Consider the following 21,556-nt stretch of genomic DNA (forward strand, 5'->3'; position numbering starts at 1 on the left):
GCGTTCTGGGTGAGTCTGACAAAGAGCTGCAGAGAAAGTCACAGTTTATAGAAAACTATGATGATACACAAACTGAGGTTCAGGTTTAAGATGCGCTGCTTTGAACAGAAGGTAAAGATGATATGTGAGGTTAAAGCAGGCGGCCACAGGTCCTCACAGTCTGAACTGGACCTGTTTCTATCTGGAGACACTCTGTGAAGGTCAGGAGACATTTAGTTACTACAGAGACATGCTGTCTGTACATCTGAGGGGGTATTTACACTTTACTGTCACAGTTCAAAGGATCTGAACCACATGTTTCAGTCCAAACAACATGTGACATCACTCTGACATCACTCTGACATCACTGATCAACAGTCATCAATAGTGAGTGTGTAGACTGTGTGAGAGTCAGTAGGAGGAGTCAGAGTGAAGAAGAAGCTGACGAAGCGTCCTCCTGTCTTCATCCGTCGTCCATCAGCTCCTTCACCTCCATTTTGTCTCTGATCCAAAGTCACATCAGATCAATAATCAAAGATTGACCAACAGACCGATCAGACAGATTGATCAGCCATCAGAGGAGTCGGATCAGTGGAGCTGCTTCTGTTCCTGATGTCCACTGTTTCATCTTTGATCTGAGTCCTCCCTGCAGAGGAGACAGAGGACAGTTAGACAGAGACAAGCAGCCAACCAGAGACAAGCAGCCAACCAGAGACAAGCAGCCAATCAGAGACAAGCAGCCAACCAGAGACAAGCAGCCAACCAGAGACAAGCAACCAACCAGAGACAAGCAACCAACCAGAGACAAGTAACCAGAGACAAGCAGCCAACCAGAGACAAGCAGCCAACCAGAGACAAGCAACCAACCAGAGACAAGCAACCAACCAAAGACAAGCAGCCAACCAGAGACAAGCAGCCAACCAGAGACAAGCAGCCAACCAGAGACAAACAGCCAACCAGAGACAAGTAACCAGAGACAAGCAACCAACCAGAGACAAGCAGCCAACCAGAGACAAGCAGCCAACCAGAGACAACCAACCAGAGACAAGCAGCCAACCAGAGACAAGCAACCAACCAGAGACAAGCAACCAACCAAAGACAAGCAGCCAACCAGAGACAAGCAGCCAACCAGAGACAAGCAGCCAACCAGAGACAAACAGCCAACCAGAGACAAGTAACCAGAGACAAGCAACCAACCAGAGACAAGCAGCCAACCAGAGACAAGCAGCCAACCAGAGACAACCAACCAGAGACAAGCAGCCAACCAGAGACAAGCAACCAACCAGAGACAAGCAACCAACCAGAGACAAACAGCCAACCAGAGACAAGCAGCCAACCAGAGACAAGCAACCAACCAGAGACAAGCAGCCAACCAGAGACAAGCAGCCAACCAGAGACAAGCAACCAACCAGAGACAAGCAGCCAACCAGAGACAAACAACAACCAGAGACAAGCAGCCAACCAGAGACAAACAGCCAACCAGAGACAAGCAGCCAACCAGAGACAAGCAACCAACCAGAGACAAGCAGCCAACCAGAGACAAACAACAACCAGAGACAAGCAGCCAACCAGAGACGAGCAACCAACCAGAGACAAGCAACCAACCAGAGACAAGCAGCCAACCAGAGACAAGCAACCAACCAGAGACAAGCAGCCAACCAGAGACAAGCAGCCAACCAGAGACAAGCAACCAACCAGAGACAAGCAGCCAACCAGAGACAAGCAACCAACCAGAGACAAGCAGCCAACCAGAGACAAGCAACCAACCAGAGACAAGCAACCAACCGGAGACAAGCAGCCAGAGACAAGCAGCCAACCAGAGACAGACACACAGACCTCTGTTCTGTATCTTCATACTGACCTTTGACTTTGAGCATCACTGTCTTCAGTCTCAGGATGTCTCTGTCCTTGTTGAAGACTCCACACCAGTATCTTCCTGTGTCTGTCTCTTTGGGGTCTTTCAGGGTCAGACTGAGGTCTCCAGTCTTCAGCAGGTCTTTCTTCATCTCTGTTCGGTCTTTGTAATCCTGGTCCTGTTTCTCAGGCTGGTCAGATCTGTTCTGATACAGGTGGACTCTCCTGATTGAGGGCTCTAAGCAGACCCACTCCACTTCAGCGTCCTCAGGCAGGTCAGGTGTTGTTTTGAAGGGCAGCTGGACAGACTCCTCCCCCTCCTTCACCTCCACCTGACAGTCTGAGAGGACAACAAAGCACAACATCAGCTGTACAGACAGCAGCAGCAGTTTGAATAACTTTATTGACTGATTACAAAGTAGTAGAGAAAGCTGAAGGACAGAACCAGGTGAGACCAGCAGGTAACAGGGGACAGACATACAGGAAGTAAAACCAGGTGTTCAAGGTGTTGGACATGATCAGAGTCCTGATGGTGTTGTGATGTTTTGTCCCTGTGGTCTTCACAGTAATGTCTCCTCTCAGTGTTGAACTGCTGTTTGTTGCTTCTCTTTGTCACTTTCACATTTCTGGACGTCAAATTTAACATTTTCTTTGATCGAGTTCTTCAACAGGAAGTGAAGATTTGTTGAATCTGCTGAGAACTGATCATCAATCAATAACTGATACAAACTATTAACGCTGCATTTCTTTGTTCTCAGTGATGAAAAGATTTGTTGTTTCTTTCAGCTCGTTCCTTCAACTTTCTTCTGGATCCAATAAAAACATCACATTCAGATCAATACTGTCAACTCTGATTGGAAATCAATCAGCTGATTGATGTCAGTCTGACCTCTGACCTGTATCTACAGCACTGACCTGTATCTACAGCACTGACCTGTATCTACAGTACTGACCTCTGACCTGCAGCTTCACTTGTTTCTTCATCAGGATGTGTCCCTCCCTGTTGTAGACGGTGCAGGTGAAGGTGTCTGTGTCTCTGTCTGTGGGGTATTTCAGGGTCAGACTGAGGTCTCCAGGTTTCAGCAGGTTTCTCTTCATCTCTGTTCGACCTCTGTAAACAATGTGCTGTTCTTCAGGCTGGTCAGAGCCGTTCTGATACACATGGACCTTCCTGTTGTCTCTGTCCCTCCACTCCACTTTAGCGTCTTCAGGCAGGTGAACTGTGGTTTTGCAGGGCAGCTGGACAGACTCCGCCCCTGAATCCACCTCCACCTGGTAGACTGAGAGGACAACAAACCACAACATCAGCTGTACAGACAGCAGCAGGAACTGTGATGGTAACAGGACCTCACTGTCTCATCCTTCTCTTATAATCCCAGACGGTCTCATCCTTCTCTTATAATCCCAGACCTCACTGTTGACAGTCTGTCTCAACAGTCAGGGAGCTACCAGAGTAAAGATGCTGCCCATGTGCATGATGGGTAGTGTAGTAGTAGTGACATACCTGAGTCGTGCCTAAAATGTAGTAAAAGAGCTCCAACAAGAAGTCCAACCACCAGGAGAACCAGGAGAACCAGGAGAGCCTCGGCCCAGGATGGGAATCGTCCTGTGGGAACTAGAAACATAAAGAACATGACCTCTGACCTCTGACCTCTGACCTGTATCTACAGCAGGTTTTAGGGTTAGTTGCTGACCTTTGACCTGCAGCTGTACGCTCGTCACTCTCCATTCTCTCTGTCTCCCCCAGCTGAACCCTCTGACGGTGCAGGTGTAGGAGCCGCTGTCAGAGAGGTGGAGGTCTGTCAGGTTGAGGCTGAGGTCTCCAGTTTCCAGAGCGTCAGTCTTCATGGATGTTCGGCCGCTGTAAAGCTGGTTCTGGTCTTTAAGTCGGTCACCTTCCTGCTGACGCTGGTGGACGGTTGAAGGATCCAGATCGTAGCGGCTCCACACCACTGAGGGCTCGTCCAGTTCAAAAGTCTGAGACTTACAGGGCAGCAGGACAAACGGGTCCCTCTCATGCAGCTCCACAGCTGAGGCATGCTGGGAAACTGTGAGGTCACACAGACAGAGAGGGTCAATGACAGCAGCCTTATTTCATGTGATGAGTGAATGTGGTCCTCTGCAGTGTGTGCAGCCTGTAAACTGTGCTGCTGAAGCTCAACTCAGACTCTGTGTGAATGAAGGCCAACATCTACATCCACATGTGACGCTGCTGTCAGCAAAGCATCATCATCACGTCTGTTAACAGAAGCCATCAGAGTGTGAGCGAGCTGCAGGGATCTAATCCTGAAGACCAGAAGTGAGGACAAGTGCGACTGTACAGTCTTCTACATTCATCAGGTTTAAAGACACAGTGAACATCAGCTGCCTTTAACTGTTCTTCATGTGTTTCTCTGAAGAAAACATGGTCCTGGAGCTGAAACACACTGATGAAGTGTAACAGGTTTAACAACTCTCAAACCCATAGAACAGCTATATAAGAGTGCGCTCAAGGTGTTCGATAGGAAACCTCGCTCTTATCACCACCGTAACATCCTGAGGAGGTACAGCTTTCTGAGTTCTGCTAATTTTAAGGTTTTTAAACAGGTTGGTTTTATATTCAAGACCTTACACGGTCTGGGCCCGCCTCCATTATCAGAATTCATACAAAGGAAGTCTGATAGAGGAATCAGCACCAGGTCGACCGTTAGAGGAGGCTGCGAAGTGCCGTTCCGAAAAACCACCTTTAGTAAAAACATCCTTTCGGTCCAAGGCTGTTCAATCTGGAATGACCTACCTCTGACAATACGAGACTGTCTGTCATTCCCATCCTTTAAGTACAATCTAAAGAAACGGTTACTCGACAACCAAACCTGCGACCATGCATAGTTTTTTCGTCTAAACGAGTCCTGTATTACTTGAACCCTGTAACACTTGAAAGCAACACTGCACTTTATGCACAAGTTATTCTACTAGACAACATGTGTAGTCGCACCCTACACTTCCTCCCATGTCTTCTCCTGTCTTGTTGTGCCAGTGCTGTTTGATGTCCGGGGACTACGGATGGAAATTAGCATCTGTGCCAAATCCGGTGTATTTACGTTGCATTTCATATGTAATGATCATCAATATGCATTGTCCCGTCTAAATACATAAATAAATAAATAAAATAAAAATAAGTGAACATGACACAAACCCACATTAAAGACACGACGGTGGACTGAGGTGATGATCAGTTCAGAGGGAGGAAGGTTATCTTACCGTGCACGAGGATCACAAACACCACAAACATCTTCATCTTCCTGTCACAACTACAACCAGCACAAAGTCCTCTTTACTGAGCTTCACTTCAGAGACACATGGAGGACATCAGCTCACAGTCGTCACTGTCCTCCTGCTGACCGTCCACTGACACCAGGACCGAACTTTACTTTCACTTTGAGCTGTTTCCAGTAAATCACGTGTTGAGCGCTGCGTCCTGTGACGTTGCTTCCGGTGACGCCCACCTGGACTTCCCCGAGCTCGACTGCTGTTGTTTACTGTGTCTCTCCTTGTTTATGTGTGTTAGTTGTGTATTCTTCGGTCGTGAGTCGCTCACAGTCCCGCTGGTTTTGTCCCGTAGCTAACTTTAGCTCCTATAACCTGTAGTATTGTGTCTGTTACTGGGCAGTGTGCTGCTGCCCGGTAGCTTCCTCAGCCGAGCCTAGCTCACTGTTTGTGGCTGTCACCGCAGTGAGCAGCCCGGAGAAACGCGTCAGGATGGTTTGTGCTGGCTGTCCTGCAGGTGTCTCAGGTGTCTCTGTTAGAGGGACGTGTCCGGGAGCCACAGCAGCTGCTCTCCGTTAGAAACACGGGCACTGCAGACAGTGTTAGCCCCGGGCCTGACAGCAGGCCTGCTAGCCTTAGCATTAGCTCAGCCTCGTCTGACAACAGACAGGTGTGTGAAGCGGGTTGACACGATGTAGCACTCAGCAGGTCGCAGGTGACTGAGCCTGCTAGTGATGGTTAGTGCTGGTCTGAGGCTGCGAGCCTAGTGAACAGGTCAGTCAGGGACATGACAGCTGAGTGTGTAACACTGAGACTGTCACCTCCCTCTCTGTTTGAGTCATGCTGCAAATGTGTCAATCATTTAGTTTATTCACGTCTCAGCAGGCTCCTGAATACCAGAGCTGCTCACTGCTGCATCCTGTCCTCCCGACCTGCAGGCAGCCAACACACAGCTTCATGTGCAGACTCACACAGCTTCATGTGCAGACTCACACAGCTTCATGTGCAGACTCACACAGCTTCATGTGCAGACTCACACAGCTTCATGCACACAGACTCACACAGCTTCATGTGCAGACTCACACAGCTTCATGTGCAGACTCACACAGCTTCATGTGCAGACTCACACAGCTTCATGCACACAGACTCACACACCTTCATGTGCAGACTCACACAGCTTCATGTGCAGACTCACACAGCTTCATGCACACAGACTCACACAGCTTCATGTGCAGACTCACACAGCTTCATGTGCAGACTCACACAGCTTCATGCACACAGACTCACACAGCTTCATGCACACAGACTCACACACCTTCATGCTCACAGACTCACACACCTTCATGCACACGGACTCACACACCTTCATGCACACAGACTCACACACCTTCATGCACACACTCACACAGCTTCATGCACACAGACTCACACACCTTCATGCACACAGACTCACACACCTTCATGTGCAGACTCACACACCTTCATGCACACAGACTCACACAGCTTCATGCACACAGACTCACACACCTTCATGCACACGGACTGACACACCTTCATGCACACAGACTCACACAGCTTCATGCACACAGACTCACACAGCTTCATGCACACGGACTCACACACCTTCATGCACACAGACTCACACACCTTCGTAGGTGTAATACATGACATCATAATTACTCGCCTACTGACCATTAAAGTTCTGGACGTGTTGATACACGACTCAGAATTAATCAGGGATATTTTAGTGTTTCTCTTTAGTTTGTGACATTTCTGAATATTGTGAGTTGTGTAGTTTTTGCCACCCAAAAATAATTTGACACATTTCATTTGACTTTTATTACACACACACACACACACACACACACACACACACACACACACACACACACACACTTTAATGGTCAGCAGTGGCGTAATTATGAAGTCATGTATTTATTAAATGTCTTTGAAATTAAATAACGACCTCAACATGATTTAGTAATAATATTCTGCTAATGAGACAAAATATATTTGACTTTACTGAAGTGCAGAAGTTCATTAGGATCCAGTTGAGTTCATCATGAGAAAATCTTTATTAAATCATGTTTTTAACACATGTTGTGATAACTGGGGTCAAATTCAGAGAAATGACTGAACATTGTTTTGTCACTAAAACATACTTAACTAACATTTACAGACCTGAAGTGAAGCGTGACCCTCAAGTCTCAAGTAAATATACTAAAGTATATTCAGCACTTTTCAGATTATTTGTTTGTATATAAGAGTTGTTTTTAATCTGACTGTTGATCAAATAAGTGATAAAAAGTGCTGATTCAGCTCTGACACAGCATGTAATCTGTAAAGTAACTAGTAACTAAAACAGTGTTTTCAATAAATGTAGTGGAGTAAAAAGTAGATATCTGCAGAACATGGAAATACTCGAGTAAAGTACAAATACCTGTAAACTGTACTGTAGTGCAGTACTGAAAAGTAAACGCTGGCAGAGGTAATAATCCTGCTGGAGTCATGTCGCCCTCTGGTGGTTGTTTACGAGGACATCAGTGATTAACTCTGATTGGCTGACAGGAATCTTCATCTGATATCTGAGCTTGATTAAAACAAATGTTTTAATGGCAAATCAAAATACTGAGAATCAAAAGTTATAACTGAGAGACATGAAGTTAAATTATGAGATTAAATGTGACGATTATGAGACAAAACATCAGGATTGTTAAAGAATGAAGTCGACATGATGAGATTAAGTTACTGTGAGATACAAAGTCTGAATTATGGTGTGTGAGTCTGTGTGCACGAAGGTGTGTGAGTCTGTGTGCATGAAGGTGTGTGAGTCTGTGTGAGTCTGTGTGCATGAAGGTGTGTGAGTCTGTGTGCACGAAGGTGTGTGAGTCTGTGTACGTGAAGGTGTGTGAGTCTGTGTGCACGAAGGTGTGTGAGTCTGTGTGAGTCTGTGTGCATGAAGGTGTGTGAGTCTGTACATGAAGGTGTGTGAGTCTGTGTGCATGAAGGTGTGTGAGTCTGTGTACACGAAGGTGTGTGAGTCTGTGTGCATGAAGGTGTGTGAGTCTGTGTGCATGAAGGTGTGTGAGTCTGTGTACATGAAGGTGTGTGAGTCTGTGAAGGTGTGTGAGTCTGTGTACGTGAAGGTGTGTGAGTCTGTGTGCATGAAGGTGTGTGAGTCTGTGTGCATGAAGGTGTGTGAGTCTGTGTACATGAAGGTGTGTGAGTCTGTGCACATGAAGGTGTGTGAGTCTGTGTGCATGAAGGTGTGTGAGTCTGTGTGCACGAAGGTGTGTGAGTCTGTGTGCACGAAGGTGTGTGAGTCTGTACATGAAGGTGTGTGAGTCTGTGTGCATGAAGGTGTGTGAGTCTGTACATGAAGGTGTGTGAGTCTGTGTGCATGAAGGTGTGTGAGTCTGAAGGTGTGTGAGTCTGTGTGCATGAAGGTGTGTGAGTCTGAAGGTGTGTGAGTCTGTGTACATGAAGGTGTGTGAGTCTGTGTGCGTGAAGGTGTGTGAGTCTGTGTGCATGAAGGTGTGTGAGTCTGTGTGCGTGAAGGTGTGTGAGTCTGTGTGCATGAAGGTGTGTGAGTCTGTGTGCGTGAAGGTGTGTGAGTCTGTGTGCATGAAGGTGTGTGAGTCTGTGTGCACGAAGGTGTGTGAGTCTGTGTGCATGAAGGTGTGTGAGTCTGTACATGAAGGTGTGTGAGTCTGTGTGCACGAAGGTGTGTGAGTCTGTGTGCATGAAGGTGTGTGAGTCTGTGCACATGAAGGTGTGTGAGTCTGTGTGCACGAAGGTGTGTGAGTCTGTGTGCATGAAGGTGTGTGAGTCTGTGTGCATGAAGGTGTGTGAGTCTGTACATGAAGGTGTGTGAGTCTGTGTGCATGAAGGTGTGTGAGTCTGTACATGAAGGTGTGTGAGTCTGTGTGCATGAAGGTGTGTGAGTCTGTGTACGTGAAGGTGTGTGAGTCTGTGTGCATGAAGGCGTGTGAGTCTGTGTGCGTGAAGGTGTGTGAGTCTGTGTGCGTGAAGGTGTGTGAGTCTGTGTGAGTCTGTGTGCATGAAGGTGTGTGAGTCTGTGTGCATGAAGGTGTGTGAGTCTGTGTGTATGAAGGTGTGTGAGTCTGCGTGAGTCTGTGTGCATGAAGGTGTGTGTGTCTGTGAACATGAAGGTGTGTGAGTCTGAAGGTGTGTGAGTCTGTACATGAAGGTGTGTGAGTCTGTGTACATGAAGGTGTGTGAGTCTGTGTGCATGAAGGTGTGTGAGTCTGTGTGCATGAAGGTGTGTGAGTCTGAAGGTGTGTGAGTCTGTGTGCATGAAGGTGTGTGAGTCTGTGTGCATGAAGGTGTGTGAGTCTGAAGGTGTGTGAGTCTGTGTACATGAAGGTGTGTGAGTCTGTGTGCATGAAGGTGTGTGAGTCTGTGCATGAAGGTGTGTGAGTCTGTACATGAAGGTGTGTGAGTCTGTGTGCATGAAGGTGTGTGAGTCTGAAGGTGTGTGAGTCTGTGTGCATGAAGGTGTGTGAGTCTGTGTGCATGAAGGTGTGTGAGTCTGTGTGCATGAAGGTGTGTGAGTCTGTGTGCATGAAGGTGTGTGAGTCTGAAGGTGTGTGAGTCTGTGTACATGAAGGTGTGTGAGTCTGTGTGCGTGAAGGTGTGTGAGTCTGTGTGCATGAAGGTGTGTGAGTCTGTGTGCGTGAAGGTGTGTGAGTCTGTGTGCATGAAGGTGTGTGAGTCTGTGTGCGTGAAGGTGTGTGAGTCTGTGTGCATGAAGGTGTGTGAGTCTGTACATGAAGGTGTGTGAGTCTGTGTGCACGAAGGTGTGTGAGTCTGTGTGCATGAAGGTGTGTGAGTCTGTACATGAAGGTGTGTGAGTCTGTGTGCACGAAGGTGTGTGAGTCTGTGTGCATGAAGGTGTGTGAGTCTGTGCACATGAAGGTGTGTGAGTCTGTGTGCACGAAGGTGTGTGAGTCTGTGTGCATGAAGGTGTGTGAGTCTGTGTGCATGAAGGTGTGTGAGTCTGTACATGAAGGTGTGTGAGTCTGTGTGCATGAAGGTGTGTGAGTCTGTACATGAAGGTGTGTGAGTCTGTGTGCATGAAGGTGTGTGAGTCTGTGTACGTGAAGGTGTGTGAGTCTGTGTGCATGAAGGCGTGTGAGTCTGTGTGCGTGAAGGTGTGTGAGTCTGTGTGCGTGAAGGTGTGTGAGTCTGTGTGAGTCTGTGTGCATGAAGGTGTGTGAGTCTGTGTGCATGAAGGTGTGTGAGTCTGTGTGTATGAAGGTGTGTGAGTCTGCGTGAGTCTGTGTGCATGAAGGTGTGTGTGTCTGTGAACATGAAGGTGTGTGAGTCTGAAGGTGTGTGAGTCTGTACATGAAGGTGTGTGAGTCTGTGTACATGAAGGTGTGTGAGTCTGTGTGCATGAAGGTGTGTGAGTCTGTGTGCATGAAGGTGTGTGAGTCTGAAGGTGTGTGAGTCTGTGTGCATGAAGGTGTGTGAGTCTGTGTGCATGAAGGTGTGTGAGTCTGAAGGTGTGTGAGTCTGTGTACATGAAGGTGTGTGAGTCTGTGTGCATGAAGGTGTGTGAGTCTGTACATGAAGGTGTGTGAGTCTGTGTGCATGAAGGTGTGTGAGTCTGAAGGTGTGTGAGTCTGTGTGCATGAAGGTGTGTGAGTCTGTGTGCATGAAGGTGTGTGAGTCTGTGTGCATGAAGGTGTGTGAGTCCCTTGTAGAGAAGTGAACAAGCAGCAGATGAACAACAGCAGTCGTCTCTTGTGTTGTTTAATAAAGTGTTAAATATAAAACAGAGAATCACAGAGTGGATCTGTTGCAGCTGAACGGTCGGCGCTCTGCACACCAGGGCGTTCTGGGTGAGTCTGACAAAGAGCTGCAGAGAAAGTCTCAGTTTATAGAAAACTATGATGAGACACAAACTGAGGTTCAGGTTTAAGATGCGCTGCTTTGAACAGAAGGTAAAGATGATATGTGAGGTTAAAGCAGGCGGCCACAGGTCCTCACAGTCTGAACTGGACCTGTTTCTATCTGGAGACACTCTGTGAAGGTCAGGAGACATTTAGTTACTACAGAGACATGCTGTCTGTACATCTGAGGGGGTATTTACACTTTACTGTCACAGTTCAAAGGATCTGAACCACATGTTTCAGTCCAAACAACATGTGACATCACTCTGACATCACTGATCAACAGTCATCAATAGTGAGTGTGTAGACTGTGTGAGAGTCAGCAGGAGGAGTCAGAGTGAAGAAGAAGCTGACAAAGCGTCCTCCTGTCTTCATCCGTCGTCCATCAGCTCCTTCACCTCCATTTTGTCTCTGATCCAAAGTCACATCAGATCAATAATCAACGATTGACCAACAGACCGATCAGACAGATTGATCAGCCATCAGAGGAGTCGGATCAGAGGAGCTGCTTCTGTTCCTGATGTCCACTGTTTCAACTTTGATCTGAGTCCTCCCTGCAGAGGAGACAGAGGACAGTTAGACAGAGACAAGCAGCCAACCAGAGACAAGCAGCCAACCAGAGACAAGCAGTCAACCAGAGACAAGCAGCCAACCAGAGACAAGCAGCCAACCAGAGACAAGCAACCAACCAGAGACAAGCAGCCAACCAGAGACAAGCAGCCAACCAGAGACAAGCAACCAGAGACAAGCAACCAACCAGAGACAAGCAGCCAACCAGAGACAAGCAACCAACCAGAGACAAGCAGCCAACCAGAGACAACCAACCAGAGACAAGCAGCCAACCAGAGACAAGCAGCCAACCAGAGACAAGCAACCAACCAGAGACAAGCAGCCAACCAGAGACAAGCAACCAACCAGAGACAAGCAGCCAACCAGAGACAACCTATATACTATTTTAATAGTAGTATTGTCACCTATAGTATTAGAATTTTCATTGTCTTGTCGATGAGAAACAATCTGCTTATTCTGATTAACATCAGATTTCTCCAACTTTTGTTGTTGTTTTCTGTTCCCACAAGCTGCAAGCTGTGTCGCTCTCTCACTCTCTACAACTTCCTCCTCCTCTTTCTCCTCCTCCTCCTCTCTTTTCATTCAGGCTCCCTTCTGATGGACCTCGGGCCCCTGGGACCATCTAACTCTCCTGGCTCCTGCACCCTCACATACTGTCTGATCCGGATCGTCACACCCTGGGCTCTGCTGGATCATTCCTCTCCTTGTTTCACTATCTCCTTATAACTGTATTCCTGTAAATGTTGATGCCTCCTCACTCTGATCTCTCCGTCTATTACTAATCATCTTGTGTGGCCTGCCCTCTTCCAGGTCACCACGGTGGACAGGAGGTCGTGTGGCTCGGGCACCACCTGGATCCACACACTTTACATATATTATAATTTGTATCAGATTTTCTGTCAGTGCAACTTGGAAACTGTGATTTGTTGTTCTTTTCTGTACATGCGACATCTATTGCATGTCTGTCCGTCCTGGAAGAGGGATCCCTCCTCTGTGGCTCTCCCTGAGGTTTCTTCCATCGTCTTTTTTTTCCAACAACATGGCAAGTTTTTCCTCACTCCAATCGAGGGTCAAAGGACAGAGGATATCGTTCACTGAACAGACTGTAAAGCCCATTGAGGCAATGTGATTGCGATTTTGGGCTATATAAATAAAATTTGATTTGATTTGATTTGACAAGTAACCAACCAGAGACAGGCACACAGACCTCTGTTCTGTATCTTCACACTGACCTTTGACTTTGAGCTTCACTGTTTTCCCTCTCAGGATGAATCCGTCCTTGTAGACTCTACACCAGTATGTTCCTGTGTCTGACTCTTTGGGGTGTTTCAGGGTCAGACTGAGGTCTCCAGTCTTCAGCAGGTCTTTCTTCATCTCTGTTCGGTCTTTGTAATCCTGGTCCTGTTTCTCAGGTTGGTCAGATCTGTTCTGATACAGGTGGACTCTCCTGATTGAGGGCTCTAAGCAGACCCACTCCACTTCAGCGTCCTCAGGCAGGTCAGGTGTTGTTTTGAAGGGCAGCTGGACAGACTCCTCCCCCTCCTCCACCTCCACCTGACAGGCTGAGAGGACAACAAAGCACAACATCAGCTGTACAGACAGCAGCAGCAGTTTGAATAACTTTATTGACTGATTACAAAGTAGGAGAGAAAGCTGAAGGACAGAACCAGGTGAGACCAGCAGGTAACAGGGGACAGACATACAGGAAGTAAAACCAGGTGTTCAAGGTGTTGGACATGATCAGAGTCCTGATGGTGTTGTGATGTTTTGTCCCTGTGGTCTTCACAGTAATGTCTCCTCTCAGTGTTGAACTGCTGTTTGTTGCTTCTCTTTGTCACTTTCACATTTCTGGACGTCAAATTGAACATTTTCTTTGATCGAGTTCTTCAACAGGAAGTGAAGATTTGTTGAATCTGCTGAGAACTGATCATCAATCAATAACTGATACAAACTATTAAAGCTGCATTTCTTTGTTCTCAGTGATGAAAAGATTTGTTGTTTCTTTCAGCTCGTTCCTTCAACTTTCTTCTGGATCAAATAAAAACATCACATTCAGATCAATACTGTCAACTCTGATTGGAAATCAATCAGCTGATTGATGTCAGTCTGACCTCTGACCTGTATCTACAGTACTGACCTGTATCTACAGTACTGACCTCTGACCTGTATCTACAGTACTGACCTCTGACCTGTATCTACAGTACTGACCTGTATCTACAGTACTGACCTCTGACCTGCAGCTTCACTTGTTTCTCCATCAGGATGTGTCCCTCCCTGTTGTAGACGGTGCAGGTGAAGGTGTCTCTGTCTCTGTCTGTGGGGTATTTCAGGGTCAGACTGAGGTCTCCAGTTTTCAGCAGGTTTCTCTTCATCTCTGTTCGACCTCTGTAAACAATGTGCTGTTGTTCAGGCTGGTCAGAGCCGTTCTGATACACATGGACCTTCCTGTTGTTACTGTTCCTCCACTCCACTTTAGCGTCTTCAGGCAGGTGAACTGTGGTTTTGCAGGGCAGCTGGACAGACTCCGCCCCTGAATCCACCTCCACCTGGTAGACTGAGAGGACAACAAACCACAACATCAGCTGTACAGACAGCAGCAGCAGTTTGAATAACTTTATTGACTGATTACAAAGTAGTAGAGAAAGCTGAAGGACAGAACCAGGTGAGACCAGCAGGTAACAGGGGACAGACATACAGGAAGTAAAACCAGGTGTTCAAGGTGTTGGACATGATCAGAGTCCTGATGGTGTTGTGATGTTTTGTCCCTGTGGTCTTCACAGTAATGTCTCCTCTCAGTGTTGAACTGCTGTTTGTTGCTTCTCTTTGTCACTTTCACATTTCTGGACGTCAAATTTAACATTTTCTTTGATCGAGTTCTTCAACAGGAAGTGAAGATTTGTTGAATCTGCTGAGAACTGATCATCAATCAATAACTGATACAAACTATTAAAGCTGCATTTCTTTGTTCTCAGTGATGAAAAGATTTGTTGTTTCTTTCAGCTCGTTCCTTCAACTTTCTTCTGGATCAAATAAAAACATCACATTCAGATCAATACTGTCAACTCTGATTGGAAATCAATCAGCTGATTGATGTCAGTCTGACCTCTGACCTGTATCTACAGTACTGACCTGTATCTACAGTACTGGCCTCTGACCTGTATCTGCAGTACTGACCTGTATCTACAGTACTGACCTGTATCTACAGTACTGACCTCTGACCTGTATCTACAGTACTGACCTGTATCTACAGTACTGACCTGTATCTACAGTACTGACCTCTGACCTGCAGCTTCACTTGTTTCTTCATCAGGATGTGTCCCTCCCTGTTGTAGACGGTGCAGGTGAAGGTGTCTCTGTCTCTGTCTGTGGGGTATTTCAGGGTCAGACTGAGGTCTCCAGTCTTCAGCAGGTCTTTCTTCATGTCTGTTCGACCTCTGTAATCTCTGTTCTGTTGTTCAGGCTGGTCAGAGCCGTTCTGATACACATGGACCTTCCAGTCACCTCCGTCCCTCCACTCCACTTTAGCGTCTTCAGGCAGGTGAACTGTGGTTTTGCAGGGCAGCTGGACAGACTCCGCCCCTGAATCCACCTTCACCTGGTAGACTGAGAGGACAACAAACCACAACATCAGCTGCACAGACAGCAGCAGGAACTGTGATGGTAACAGGACCTCACTGTCTCATCCTTCTCTTATAATCCCAGACCTCACTGTCTCCAAGATGGCAGCGTGTCCAGAGGCAGCAGCCAATTCAGATCAAAGTTTTGACCACTTTGTTTTTGTTGTGTTATTAGAAGATTGTACCGGTTTATTATTATTTGTTGTCTGCCGCTTGAGCTCAAATTCCCGTGAGCTGGAATAGGCCAGAAACTTGAAACTTGGCCCAACGATTGGAAATGATGTGCATCAAGCCTCGGGGGATGAAAATACAACTTTTTATTATAAATGAGCCAGACTGGTCAAAAGACATGGCCGCCACGGACCAATGAATGTTCGCAATGGGCGGAGCTTAGAAATTACCTCACTGTTGACAGTCTGGCTGTGTCCAAATTCAGGGGCTGCAGCCTTCAGTGGCCTAGCCTTCGCGGTCCACGAGGGCCGGGTCCTTCGGACAGGTCTTTGAAGGCCTCGTCCACCGTTGTTAAATTGGACGGTCTAGCCTTCGGAGTATTTCCTGGTTGCCTCACCAGATGTTCCCGCCCCTTACCCTTACGTCACGATTGTGAATGAAGAGATGCATTAAAGTCTGTTTTGGTTCAAATCTATCAAACGTGTACATTTATTTGTGTGAGTACAAAAATTAACGACAAAATGTGTCAAATCTAAATTGAATCATCAACATTACAAAATAAACATTAACCCATTGGTGAATAACAACTATATTTACCATAGCATCACCAGCGTCACGTATTTTAACTGAAAGTTAAAATTTGGAGGTTTTATAGTCCCTTGAAGTTTAACATATCTGGCGTTGGATGTTGAAATGACTAAAAACCGAGTATAAACCCATTACTTAAATTTGTCATGTCATGTCTGTCATTTTCTCTTGCTTCCTCTTCAGTTTCGGGACTGAGCAGCGGCGCGCAAAACATCTTGGGATATAGCAGGCCGCAAAGGATAGTAGCGGTGCGTCCTCCAAAAAGAGGGAACGCTAGGCTGCATTTGTGGGCTGCATTTGAAGGAGCCTTTGAATTTGGACAGCCTTCGTGCAGCGTTGTGACGTAATTGGCCTTCAAATGCGCACTTCGTGGGCTGCAGCCCCTGAATTTGCTGCTGATTTGATGCTGCCCATGTGCATGATGGGTAGTGTAGTAGTAGTGACAAACCTGACATGAAATAGTAATAGCGCTCCAGAAACAAGAAGTCCAACAACCAGGAGAACCAGGAGAACCAGGAGAGCTGTGGCCCAGGATGGGAATCGTCCTGTGGGAACCAGAAACATAAAGAACATGACCTCTGACCTCTGACCTGTATCTACAGTAGGTTTTAGGGTTAGTTGCTGACCTTTGACCTGCAGCTGTACGTCCGTCACTCTCTGTTCTTTCTCTATCCCCATACTGAACCCTCTGACGGTGCAGGTGTAGGAGCCGCTGTCAGAGAGGTGGAGGTCTGTCAGATGGAGGCTGAGGTCTCCAGTTTCCAGAGCGTCAGTCTTCATGGACGTTCGGCCGCTGTAAAACTGGTTTTGGTCTTTAAGTTGGTCACCTTCCTGCTGACGCTGGTGGACGGTTGAAGGATCCAGATCGCAGCGGCTCCACACCACTGAGGGCTCGTCCAGTTCAAAAGTCTGAAACTCACAGGGCAGCAGGACAAACTGGTCCCCCTCATACAGCTCCACAGCTGAGGCATGCTGGGAAACTGTGAGGTCACACAGACAGAGAGGGTCAATGACAGCAGCCTTATTTCATGTGATGAGTGAATGTGGTCCTCTGCAGTGTGAGCAGCCTGTAAACTGTGCTGCTGAAGCTCAACTCAGACTCCGTGTGAATGAAGGCCAACATCTACATCCACATGTGACGCTGCTGTCAGCAAAGCATCGTCATCACGTCTGTTAAGTTCAGGCGTAGTCTAGTTTGATCATATTTTATTATTTAGGATGAGGATTAGGGGCTGCTAACATTTGAAGGTTGCACCAGCTGAATTAAAATCTTTATTATTAATAACGTTGCATACGTTGTCCACTGCTGGTTACATGCACAGTAGCAGTTTCACTATGTTGTACATCGTATGATATGTGATCAAATAAAGGTGATGAAGACGACGGTGGAAACATAAATCAGAGAGAGAGAGGAGTTTGAAGTTCACCTCAAGGAACTTCTTTGTAAGTCATGGCTGAATATTTAACTGATTTTGACAGATTTGATTTCTCGATGAGGACACAACTCACGTCTCCAGACAAAAAGTATCTTATTATTTAGGAACGTTTTCTGTCATGTTGTCAGACACTTAGAATAACAACCTCAGCCTTTGCACTGAGGTCGTCGCAGTTGCCCCAAAGGATTACATTGCAGCCGCGTGCAGCCGCCAGCTGAGGCGATCCAGTGGACTGAGTCCAAAACTTTTTGCATGTATGAATCAGTTACACACCAAAACATGAAAATATGGGTAAGCTGCAAAGTAACTAGTAACTCAAGTTATCAAATAAATGGCTTGGAGTGGAAGTACCTCAAAGTTTTCTAAGTGTTGTATCGTTGTCAACTGGACGTGTTTCAGTTTGTTGAAGACGTCTCACCTTTCATCCAAGAGGCTTCTTCAGTTCTAACTAACTGGAGGAGCTGCAGGGTTTAAAACTCTGTGTGGGACAACTGGACACTTCAGACGCTAACGTTACAGTGTTAGCAACAAATCCATCAGCTCAGAGAACTTTCTCATTGAGAACAGTCCATCAGAGACGCCATCATTATGATATAATGTCATAACGGGACTCTGTTAAACTATAAAAAATGACTTTATGGTCACAGCAGGGTTGTGTTAGACCTTCAAAACAAAAACTCTGACGTGTTTCAGCAATCTGAAGTTGGCACTTCCATGACAGTAAACCAGCCACATTATAATACTCTGGCACTGATTTGTCCCATCTTCCCTACGAGAAGCTGACAGACAGGAAGCTTCACCAACAGGAAGTGATTTGATTAACAAACTACAGACAAATAAACAGCCAGAACTGAATGAGGAACTTGAGTTTGCTGCTTTTTGTCAACATTGAGTTGCTCTGTGTGAATCTTTTGTGTAACTGTTGTAGATGTTGTCGCTGCCATCTGCTGGAGCTTTTGTAAACTACCCTCTGTAGATCACAACTCCAGCATCAGGTGGAAGATTCCTGTTGATGGGTCACAAATATAAAAGAGCTTTTTGTTCCATGAGATCTGTTCGACTCCCTGATGAAGACTTGATGACAAACACTTCAGAGTTTTTAGTCTTTAAGGTCTAACATGTACATGCTGTGACAACAAAGGTTTTTAATAGTTGAACAGAGTTTTCTTGTGATTTTTATGTCTACATGTGTCATGAAGCGCTCCTGCCCTCACAGTTTTTAATATTTTGTTCAGTTTGGACCGGAGTAGATGAACCTGACTTCTCTGTGGTGCGATCCAACATGACACACCTTCAGTACCAAACTAATAAATGAGTTTCTATGGATCATTTGTGTGGACTTTGCTCCGTACAGTTGCTGCAACAGGCCATATAACTGAGGACAGTGTGACTGCACAGTCTTCTACACTCAACACAAATATAAACACAACACTTTGCTTTTTGCTCCATTTTTCACCAGTTGAACTCAAAGATTTAAGACTTTTTCATGCACACAAGAATTATTTCTCTCAGCAGCAGTTTGTTAAAATGTGTTAGTGAGCTCGTCTTCTCTGCCAAGATGATCCACCCACCTGACAGGTGTGGCATATCAAGCTGCTGATCAAACAGCAGGGTTATTACTGAGGTATCTGAACAACAGCACATTCTGTATTATGAGTAATGAGACTGTGATAGGGTGTTCATCTGTGAGAGGTTTAAGGAATGCAGCTGCATGTGTGTGTGTTACATGTTAGCTATAAGATGAGGCCTAAAAAGGTATTGAACTGAGTTCGGCTCTCATCCCAATTGTTTGGATCTGGCTTAACGTATACATTTCCATATAGAGACAGAGAGAGAGATGCAGAGCATCTTTAGGTCGTAAAATCCAGAAGTGACATCAGCAGAGTTAGGCAACGTATAGATTCAATTACTATTGGATAGATGGACCTTCAATCCACCAAAAGTGACCAATTAGAAGACGTAGATAGTTGTAGGCAGAAGGGATCTAAAAAGGCCCACACAGGCAGAGAAGATCAGATTGTGGTGGACACTTGTAGATTTCCTAGAGCAGAGAGGATTTCTGATAGAGCAGAGGGCAAAGCATTTTGGGCATCCTTTGCCAAGATTTGAGAATACCAGGGAGTGCACACTCTGGTTCGGACGCTGGCTTGAGATCTGTTTCAATAAAGATTGCTCTATCTTTCACCCAGCCTGCCTCCGCAGAATTTCTTTATCAACATACTACACACCGACACCTTTGGAGGACGACAGCCCATACACTTCATTACACAGGTGGTCTTTGGACCGGTCACAATAAAAGGCCACTCTGAAATGTGCAGTCTGATCCCCTTCAGTTCAGGGGAACAGCTCTGGAGGACATTCCTGCAGCCAACATGCCACTTTAATTGTGTTGTGAGATCAAACTGCACATCTTAGAGCGACCTTTGATTGTGAGCAGTCCAAACAACACCTGTGCAACAGTCCTGCATTTATATTTGTACTGAGTGAACATTCATCAGGGTTTAAAGACAAGCATCATCACCACGTTTGTTAACAGAAGCCATCAGAGTGTGAGCGAGCTGCAGGGATCTAATCCTGAAGAACAGAAGTGAGGACAGTGCGACTGTACAGTCTTCTACATTCATCAGGTTTAAAGACACAGTGAACATCTGCTGCCTTTTATCTGTTCTTCATGTGTTTCTCTGAAGAAAACATGGTCCTGGAGCTGAAACACACTGATGAAGTGAACATGACACAAACCCAAATTAAAGACACAACGGTGGACTGAGGTGATGATCAGATCAGAGGGAGGAAGGTTATCTTACCGTGCACGAGGATCACAAACACCACAAACACCTTCATCTTCCTGTCACAACTACAACAAACACAAAGTCTTCTTTAATGAAGTCTCACGTCAGCTACGGTACAAAACCAGACGGACTGTGAAAGACTCAGCTGTCGATCTCACGGAAGTCCAGGTGGGCGTCACAGGGAGCAAAGTCCAACAGGTGATTTACCGGCTGCGGTCAAATCAGCCACCACTTTTTTTACAGTGCACAAATGATCTAACGTTTACGGCAATCGTAATGAACCCGCTCTGAAGAGCTGCTGGTTCTGGACCTGGATCAGCCTGCAGTCTCACAACCAGACCCATGAAACATACGGTACTGTTAGAGTAATTATTCCCGGTAATGAACTGAGGGTATCACAAAGGTATCCTTCCAGATTTCAAAGTAAAGGACGACGTGAGACGACTACTTATGGAAAACATTATTTCCATAAGTAGTTCAAGATTCATATAGGCTACTGCTGAACAAAGCCCTTTTTAGACTACTCTAACACAGGAAGGAGCTGGAGTTTTCTGCTCAGAGGGGGGGCTGTCACTCTGACCAATAGCAGCTCAAAGCTGAATTTGCAACTCGGTGTGAAGACTGGGGAATTCTGGGAAACTGAGTTCAGTTCAGAGCCCAATTTGAAATCCACAGTTGTTGGGACCCACAGATGAAGTCATTCATTGTGGATTTCAAAATAGACTCTGAACTGAACTCAGTGTCCCAGAATTCCCCATTCTTCACACCTAGGTGCAAAATTCAGCTTTGAGCTACTATTGGTCAGTGTGACAGACCCCCCTCTGAGCAGAGAGTCAAAACTCCAGCGCCTTCCTTTGTTCTCTCTCTTCTCCTCAAGCCTCTTCTCCTCAAGGGCTCCTCTCCATCTCCCCCCCACGGGGCTGCCTGCCCTCAACATCTCTTCTTCTGGGCCTAACAGCTGCAGAGAGCTGCAAGCTTCATTTGCAGCAGGCCCAAAGAACTTCTCCTCACTGCAGCGACACGAGGTCCTGCCAGTATTCCTGATCAGTTAGCACCAGCAGCTGCGACGCAAAGCTTGCCAGCTAACTTCACAATCTGAGGAACACAGAGCAAGTTAGCACTGAGCTGCTATCCCTGCAAAGGAAAGGAGCGAACCGTTTCCTCCTCTGCCAACTCATCAGTCCTTCACAGCAAGGACAGCATTCAACATTGGAATCCCAACGTTCTCCTGCAACCACCAGCACCTTTTCTTCAAAGACTGGCAACGTTGAACTGGGCTTAGATAGCATAGCATAGCATAGCATAGCACGGCCAAGCACAGGACTTTAAACTCTGGTTGATGTAATGCATATGTGTTCAATTTATGTGTGTCCACTGTTTGAGTGTTA

General features: G+C 46.4%; 1 protein-coding gene across 1 annotated transcript; it reads right to left on the reverse strand.

The window, feature by feature from the left end:
* Positions 1–5,937, reverse strand: LOC311251916 (butyrophilin-like protein 2). Its single transcript, XM_084344586.1, has 6 exons — positions 5,074–5,937; positions 3,528–3,881; positions 3,338–3,448; positions 2,787–3,113; positions 1,841–2,173; positions 1–625 (listed from the first exon to the last, which is right to left on the reverse strand). The coding sequence occupies exons 1-6, from the start codon at positions 5,108–5,110 to the stop codon at positions 534–536; spliced, it is 1,254 nt and encodes a 417-aa protein (XP_084200712.1). The 5' UTR covers positions 5,111–5,937; the 3' UTR covers positions 1–533.
* Between the last annotated feature and the right edge of the window lie 15,619 nt (positions 5,938–21,556).

Source organism: Pagrus pagrus (genome assembly GCF_965226575.1).
Source record: "Pagrus pagrus genome assembly, chromosome: 22".
Classification (NCBI taxonomy): Eukaryota; Metazoa; Chordata; class Actinopteri; order Spariformes; family Sparidae; genus Pagrus; species Pagrus pagrus.

Excerpts from the sequence above, each read along its gene's own strand:
- LOC311251916 (XM_084344586.1), bottom strand. The coding sequence starts at position 5,110 with ATGAAGATGTTTGTGGTGTTTGTGATCCTCGTGCACG. Across the intron at positions 2,174-2,786 it reads AGTGAAGCTGCAGGTCAGAG|ACTGTCAGGTGGAGGTGAAG; the intron begins GTCAGTACTGTA and ends TTGTCCTCTCAG. Across the intron at positions 626-1,840 it reads AGTGATGCTCAAAGTCAAAG|GGAGGACTCAGATCAAAGAT; the intron begins GTCAGTATGAAG and ends TCTCCTCTGCAG.